The sequence below is a fragment of the Uranotaenia lowii genome, chromosome 3 (assembly GCF_029784155.1).
Source record: "Uranotaenia lowii strain MFRU-FL chromosome 3, ASM2978415v1, whole genome shotgun sequence".
Lineage (NCBI taxonomy): Eukaryota > Metazoa > Arthropoda > Insecta > Diptera > Culicidae > Uranotaenia > Uranotaenia lowii.
The window spans coordinates 63,767,055-63,776,474 of record NC_073693.1 but is presented as its reverse complement, the minus strand read 5'-3'; the positions used below and the strand labels follow the sequence as shown (position 1 = coordinate 63,776,474).

The window sequence follows — 9,420 nt, the reverse complement described above, 5'->3', positions numbered from 1 at the left end:
ATTTGCCTACCATCTTCAAGCAGTGGGGGACAAAATTGGAAAAGATGGGAGAGCTCCCATGTAAATTTAAGATAAAGAGCTTTTCAAAGAAAGGACCATATTTAAAAAGGTTTTTTTGGGTACAGAGTACAAATTTCAGATCTTGAAAAACGAGTTTCGAGATCAAGTTTCAGTAAATAATATACCATCTTTGAATTGCAATTCAGAACTGCAGTTGCAGCTCTCATTTTAAAGTTGTTGGTTCTGAAGTATGATGAGGTTTGATTTAAAAAAATGCTCTCTAAAATCTAAATTTGAATAAATTTTTACAAATTACATTTATTTCCGGAAGGTGTAGCAAAGCACAACGGGTCAGCTAGTTATAAGATAAATAAACTTTTATTTTTAGAGTAGTTGTGTTATGATAAGCTTAAAGTACATTTGGTCCTCAATACGTTGAAGTTCTAAGAATCAGAACCCAAATTGGTCACCCTATCAGTCTCTTCAAAACAAATTGATCACTTTGATTAGAAATAAACCAACCAGCTGTGGACTGTAAAACTAAGCACTTTTATTGTTTAACAGTGAGCTTTTAATCTATCTGAATTCATATCAATAAAAAAATATTCAATTCAATTTCAACAAAACGAGTTATGTTTGTTGCAAAACACCCATATTAAAGAACTTTTCTACTTCAAAGGCAGAACTCTAATTGACGTTTTTATATTGTTTAATTTCTCTCTTGAATTGGTTTGTTATATTAAATGATTCCAAAAAGTAACCTCGTTTTACATATCTAGAAACATTTGTAGGATTTAAATAGTCGGCGCGCGTGCCAACTGAATAGTTAATTAGGCAAGGTGACAAAGGCCACTCTCGCTGGAACACGCTAATGGTTTTAAAGTTATGAAACAAAAGTATATGACGTAAATGAAAATTGGTAATGAAAACAGTTCGACAAAATGCGTTTGAAAATTTCGCTCGTGTATTTTTTCGCAAATGATAAAAAAGAATGTTCTAGCCCATCTTTTTTCCCCTAAATAGTGCGCTGAAAAGGGGAGAGTCTCATTTATAATGTGACAAATTTTCAGAAATCCCAATTTTTTAATGCAGTAGTATTCGAAGGAAAATAGCAAGCACAATGCTACAATTATTAAACAGCCTCAAATGACCCTTTCTGTGGTGAGAACTTTAATTTCATTGTTTTCATGTGATATAATTATTTATTCATACACCATCATAGCTGATAAGCTATCATCTTTCTAACCCAATTAGTCGACTTTTAAAATATATATGCTTTTAAGTCTGAGACCCAGTTTAAGTTTGACTGTGATTGGTGAGAGTATTTTTCTATTCCACCGGAATGTTCTTTTCCAACAAGTTCGGTGCACCTCTCATGAAACATGCAGTAATACTAGCATTTGGGAATACGTTACAGCACCAAACGACACGGTGCCGAAATCCAGTTCAGAATGACTGAGGGCATGTAAATGAGTGAATTCATTACCCGTAAAAAATGTAGATCAACCCAGTAGAACCTGCCACCCAGCTGGGGAATGGCCAATCAGTCGTACGAACGTTGCCATACGGAGTTCAGCCATGGACGATATCGAAATTATCGAAGAAATTCCTCAACCGGATGATCCGACTCCAGCTGTCGATATCAATGCCAATGAAGCGGCAAAATACGACTCCCCGGTTCGGGAATTCTACCAGGGATCGACAGTTTTCCTAACCGGTGGATTGGGATTCCTGGGAAAGTTATACATCGAGAAATTGATACAGTTAGTAGATTCTAATACATTCCATCAACTTCAAATTGTTAAAGTACTAAAGGTGTTTTTCATAGATGTGGTGTTGCGGAAATTTTACTCCTTTCTCGTGGCAAGAAAGGAAAAACTCCAATCGAGCGGCTGACAGCTATTCTGGAAAAAGAGCCCGTTTTCACTAGTTATCACAAAGATCCGGAATTCTACCTTCAGAAAATCAAAATCATCGATGGAGACGTTAGCAAACATCAGTTGGGCATCAGCAACGATGATCTGTCCTATATCCATAGCAATGCAAACGTATTCATCCACGCGGCTGCCGATGTTCGGTTTGACGAATCTCTCAAGGAAGCAGTTGAAACTAATGTGAGGGGAACGCACGAAATCCTCAAAATAGCAGAACATACCAAAAACATCAAGTCATTTGTGTACGTTTCAACGGCTTTTTCCCAGTGCAATCGGGAGAGAATTGAAGAAAAGTTTTACCCACCGGTCGTGGATCCGTTTCTGTTGATCAAAATGGTGGAGCAGAAGGAGCTAGATGTGAATTTTGAAATCGTCGGAAAAAAGCTCATCGAACCGTGGCCCAATACCTATGCCTTTACCAAATCTCTGGCTGAGAATTTGGTTTACCAATACTCGGATCGCATTCCCGTCGGAATGATTCGACCATCAATTGGTAAGTTTTCCAAATAAGTTCAACTAGAAGCTACACTTTGCTCTTATGTTTATAAGCACGTTACAATCATCAGCAGAATTATTTAGTTTTTAAAAAATTGTTTTTTTTCTTTCAAAAATTAAGGTCTGTGATTTTTTTTTTTTTTAGCTGGGTGGGAAAAAGGTCTTTCGATTTTTTTTAAATATTGTATCCGGGATAAAGTTAAAACTAATCGAAACGATGAAATTCCTGGGATTGAATCGAAAAATCGTTGGCTTTATTTTACACATTACGGACCACAAAAAAAATTTAAGCCGAGATACACCAAAATTTGGCACTCCAAACCTCAGAAATCATTGAAAGAAATTTCACAAATTTAGCTTTTTTGCGTTACGGCATGTGTTGTGTTTAATTTTGTCGAAACAAGTTTACTAAAAAAATGAAAAACATTTGAGTTATGTTTCTAAGTGTAGCACACTTACGGCGAGCAAAAAAACGACCCAGTGAACATAAAATCGTATTAGAAATGATAGATTAAGTCGTTGATAATGTTGATGCGAATCGCAATTCCTACCAAATATGTAAACAATCGTAAGAATGATCACTTTAAATCGGTTTAGATCGGATATGAGAAAAATTCCGCCATGTTTGCAAATTTGTTCCCCCGCACGGGATTCAAGTGAGAAAAAACCTTGTCGTTCTCTCTGCAAGTTGCAGTGCAACTAGATTACTAAAAATCAGATGATGTATCTGAAAGAATTTTCCAATAAGAGAAACAGCAAATATTGTCGCTGGCAATGGTTTGCATGAAATGAGAGTCAAACTTGCGCTTTCTTGCTTTCTTTCAGGATGTGTTGAATTCTCAGTGTTGAATATTTTCCAATTAGTATAGTTCTGCTCGCTCTAAACAGAATTTAAAAGTATGTATGTATATTGCCTTTACTTTGATAGGAAAATGCTGTTTTTTCGAGTTTTATACGATCATTCTGTAAAATATATGAAACGTATAACTAGGTTGTTTTGAAATATACCTACAAAAATGTTTGCTGGTGAGATATCTCGAATTTGGTCCGCAATGTTTAAAAAAAATGTTTCGAAATGTTTTTTTTTCTTTATGAAAATCAAAAATTGTTTCAAGCCCCATATAACATTTTTTTTCAAGTGCATTTTGAATAAGATTTTAAATTTTTTCAGAGGCCCTCAAATAAAGCTGGAACAAATTTCAAATCCTTGTTTTGTCACTCGGAGTTAGAACATCGTGACGGGGGATAATAAAAAAAATGACAACAAAACTAATAAATTGGAATACATTGAACGAAAGCTTATATGCAACAAAATTGCATACCATATCACTGCGCAAAACCTATAAATCAAGTAATTTTTTTTCGGAAAATTCAATAAAACCGAGAAGGTAAAAGGTGATAAACTATCTTTTGCTCTTGACAAAAAATAACCAAAATGACAGAAATGACAAAATGACAAAAATGACAAAAATGACAAAAATGACAAAAATGACAAAAATGACAAAAATGACAAAAATGACAAAAATGACAAAAATGACAAAAATGACAAAAATGACAAAAATGACAAAAATGACAAAAATGACAAAAATGACAAAAATGACAAAAATGACAAAAATGACAAAAATGACAAAAATGACAAAAATGACAAAAATGACAAAAATGACAAAAATGACAAAAATGACAAAAATGACAAAAATGACAAAAATGACAAAAATGACAAAAATGACAAAAATGACAAAAATGACAAAAATGACAAAAATGACAAAAATGACAAAAATGACAAAAATGACAAAAATGACAAAAATGAACGAAAGCTTATATGCAACAAAATTGCATACCATATCACTGCGCAAAACCTATAAATCAAGTAATTTTTTTTCGGAAAATTCAATAAAACCGAGAAGGTAAAAGGTGATAAACTATCTTTTGCTCTTGACAAAAAATAACCAAAATGACAAAAATGACAAAAATGACAAAAATGACAAAAATGACAAAAATGACAAAAATGACAAAAATGACAAAAATGACAAAAATGACAAAAATGACAAAAATGACAAAAATGACAAAAATGACAAAAATGACAAAAATGACAAAAATGACAAAAATGACAAAAATGACAAAAATGACAAAAATGACAAAAATGACAAAAATGACAAAAATGACAAAAATGACAAAAATGACAAAAATGACAAAAATGACAAAAATGACAAAAATGACAAAAATGACAAAAATGACAAAAATGACAAAAATGACAAAAATGACAAAAATGACAAAAATGACAAAAATGACAAAAATGACAAAAATGACAAAAATGACAAAAATGACAAAAATGACAAAAATGACAAAAATGACAAAAATGACAAAAATGACAAAAATGACAAAAATGACAAAAATGACAAAAATGACAAAAATGACAAAAATGACAAAAATGACAAAAATGACAAAAATGACAAAAATGACAAAAATGACAAAAATGACAAAAATGACAAAAATGACAAAAATGACAAAAATGACAAAAATGACAAAAATGACAAAAATGACAAAAATGACAAAAATGACAAAAATGACAAAAATGACAAAAATGACAAAAATGACAAAAATGACAAAAATGACAAAAATGACAAAAATGACAAAAATGACAAAAATGACAAAAATGACAAAAATGACAAAAATGACAAAAATGACAAAAATGACAAAAATGACAAAAATGACAAAAATGACAAAAATGACAAAAATGACAAAAATGACAAAAATGAACGAAAGCTTATATGCAACAAAATTGCATACCATATCACTGCGCAAAACCTATAAATCAAGTAATTTTTTTTCGGAAAATTCAATAAAACCGAGAAGGTAAAAGGTGATAAACTATCTTTTGCTCTTGACAAAAAATAACCAAAATGACAAAAATGACAAAAATGACAAAAATGACAAAAATGACAAAAATGACAAAAATGACAAAAATGACAAAAATGACAAAAATGACAAAAATGACAAAAATGACAAAAATGACAAAAATGACAAAAATGACAAAAATGACAAAAATGACAAAAATGACAAAAATGACAAAAATGACAAAAATGACAAAAATGACAAAAATGACAAAAATGACAAAAATGACAAAAATGACAAAAATGACAAAAATGACAAAAATGACAAAAATGACAAAAATGACAAAAATGACAAAAATGACAAAAATGACAAAAATGACAAAAATGACAAAAATGACAAAAATGACAAAAATGACAAAAATGACAAAAATGACAAAAATGACAAAAATGACAAAAATGACAAAAATGACAAAAATGACAAAAAATGACAAAAATGACAAAAATGACAAAAATGACAAAAATGACAAAAATGACAAAAATGACAAAAATGACAAAAATGACAAAAAATGACAAAAATGACAAAAATGACAAAAATGACAAAAATGACAAAAATGACAAAAATGACAAAAATGACAAAAATGACAAAAATGACAAAAATGACAAAAATGACAAAAATGACAAAAATGACAAAAATGACAAAAATGACAAAAATGACAAAAATGACAAAAAATGACAAAAATGACAAAAAATGACAAAAATGACAAAAATGACAAAAATGACAAAAATGACAAAAATGACAAAAATGACAAAAATGACAAAAATGACAAAAATGACAAAAATGACAAAAATGACAAAAATGACAAAAATGACAAAAATGACAAAAATGACAAAAATGACAAAAATGACAAAAATGACAAAAATGACAAAAATGACAAAAATGACAAAAATGACAAAAATGACAAAAATGACAAAAATGACAAAAATGACAAAAAATGACAAAAATGACAAAAATGACAAAAATGACAAAAATGACAAAAATGACAAAAATGACAAAAATGACAAAAAATGACAAAAATGACAAAAATGACAAAAATGACAAAAATGACAAAAATGACAAAAATGACAAAAATGACAAAAATGACAAAAATGACAAAAATGACAAAAATGACAAAAATGACAAAAGACAAAATGACAAAAATGACAAAAATGACAAAAATGACAAAAATGACAAAAATGACAAAAATGACAAAAATGACAAAAATGACAAAAATGACAAAAAATGACAAAAATGACAAAAATGACAAAAAATGACAAAAATGACAAAAAATGACAAAAATGACAAAAATGACAAAAATGACAAAAATGACAAAAAATGACAAAAATGACAAAAATGACAAAAATGACAAAAATGACAAAAAATGACAAAAATGACAAAAATGACAAAAATGACAAAAATGACAAAAATGACAAAAATGACAAAAATGACAAAAATGACAAAAAATGACAAAAATGACAAAAATGACAAAAATGACAAAAATGACAAAAATGACAAAAATGACAAAAATGACAAAAATGACAAAAATGACAAAAATGACAAAAATGACAAAAATGACAAAAATGACAAAAATGACAAAAATGACAAAAATGACAAAAAATGACAAAAATGACAAAAATGACAAAAATGACAAAAATGACAAAAATGACAAAAATGACAAAAAATGACAAAAAATGACAAAAATGACAAAAATGACAAAAATGACAAAAATGACAAAAATGACAAAAATGACAAAAATGACAAAAATGACAAAAATGACAAAAATGACAAAAATGACAAAAATGACAAAAATGACAAAAATGACAAAAATGACAAAAATGACAAAAATGACAAAAATGACAAAAATGACAAAAATGACAAAAATGACAAAAATGACAAAAATGACAAAAATGACAAAAATGACAAAAATGACAAAAATGACAAAAATGACAAAAAATGACAAAAATGACAAAAATGACAAAAATGACAAAAATGACAAAAAATGACAAAAATGACAAAAATGACAAAAATGACAAAAATGACAAAAAATGACAAAAATGACAAAAATGACAAAAATGACAAAAATGACAAAAATGACAAAAATGACAAAAATGACAAAAATGACAAAAAATGACAAAAATGACAAAAATGACAAAAATGACAAAAATGACAAAAATGACAAAAATGACAAAAATGACAAAAATGACAAAAATGACAAAAATGACAAAAATGACAAAAAATGACAAAAATGACAAAAATGACAAAAATGACAAAAATGACAAAAATGACAAAAATGACAAAAATGACAAAAATGACAAAAAATGACAAAAATGACAAAAATGACAAAAATGACAAAAATGACAAAAAATGACAAAAATGACAAAAATGACAAAAATGACAAAAATGACAAAAATGACAAAAATGACAAAAATGACAAAAATGACAAAAATGACAAAAATGACAAAAATGACAAAAATGACAAAAATGACAAAAATGACAAAAATGACAAAAATGACAAAAATGACAAAAATGACAAAAATGACAAAAATGACAAAAATGACAAAAATGACAAAAATGACAAAAATGACAAAAATGACAAAAATGACAAAAATGACAAAAATGACAAAAATGACAAAAATGACAAAAATGACAAAAATGACAAAAATGACAAAAATGACAAAAATGACAAAAATGACAAAAATGACAAAAATGACAAAAATGACAAAAATGACAAAAATGACAAAAATGACAAAAAATGACAAAAATGACAAAAATGACAAAAATGACAAAAATGACAAAAATGACAAAAATGACAAAAATGACAAAAATGACAAAAAATGACAAAAATGACAAAAATGACAAAAATGACAAAAATGACAAAAAATGACAAAAATGACAAAAAATGACAAAAATGACAAAAATGACAAAAATGACAAAAATGACAAAAATGACAAAAATGACAAAAATGACAAAAATGACAAAAATGACAAAAATGACTAAAATGACTAAAATGACTAAAATGACAAAAATGACAAAAATGACAAAAATGACAAAAATGACAAAAATGACAAAAATGACAAAAATGACAAAAATGACAAAAATGACAAAAATGACAAAAATGACAAAAATGACAAAAATGACAAAAATGACAAAAATGACAAAAATGACAAAAATGACAAAAATGACAAAAATGACAAAAATGACAAAAAATGACAAAAATGACAAAAATGACAAAAATGACAAAAAATGACAAAAATGACAAAAATGACAAAAATGACAAAAATGACAAAAATGACAAAAATGACAAAAATGACAAAAATGACAAAAATGACAAAAATGACAAAAATGACAAAAATGACAAAAAATGACAAAAATGACAAAAATGACAAAAATGACAAAAATGACAAAAATGACAAAAATGACAAAAATGACAAAAATGACAAAAATGACAAAAATGACAAAAAATGACAAAATGACAAAAATGACAAAAATGACAAAAATGACAAAAATGACAAAAATGACAAAAATGACAAAAATGACAAAAATGACAAAAATGACAAAAATGACAAAAATGACAAAAATGACAAAAATGACAAAAATGACAAAAAATGACAAAAATGACAAAAATGACAAAAATGACAAAAAATGACAAAAATGACAAAAATGACAAAAATGACTAAAAATGACTAAAATGACTAAAATGACAAAAATGACAAAAATGACAAAAATGACAAAAATGACAAAAATGACAAAAATGACAAAAATGACAAAAATGACAAAAATGACAAAAATGACAAAAATGACAAAAATGACAAAAATGACAAAAATGACAAAAATGACAAAAATGACAAAAATGACAAAAATGACAAAAATGACAAAAATGACAAAAATGACAAAAATGACTAAAATGACTAAAATGACTAAAATGACAAAAATGACAAAAATGACAAAAATGACAAAAATGACAAAAATGACAAAAATGACAAAAATGACAAAAATGACAAAAATGACAAAAATGACAAAAATGACAAAAATGACAAAAATGACAAAAATGACAAAAAATGACAAAAATGACAAAAATGACAAAAATGACAAAAATGACAAAAAATGACAAAAATGACAAAAA

The 9,420-nt window shown here is 27.7% G+C and overlaps 1 protein-coding gene across 1 annotated transcript in view; it reads left to right on the top strand.

The window, feature by feature from the left end:
* The first annotated feature begins 1,525 nt into the window (after positions 1-1,525).
* Positions 1,526-9,420, top strand: part of LOC129757897 (fatty acyl-CoA reductase wat-like) — a 17,171-nt gene continuing 9,276 nt past the window's right edge. The window contains exons 1-2 of the mRNA XM_055755272.1: positions 1,526-1,763; positions 1,829-2,427. Of these exons, the coding sequence (XP_055611247.1) occupies positions 1,579-1,763; positions 1,829-2,427 (784 nt within the window). The 5' untranslated portion in view covers positions 1,526-1,578. The remainder of the gene's footprint in view (positions 1,764-1,828; positions 2,428-9,420) is intronic.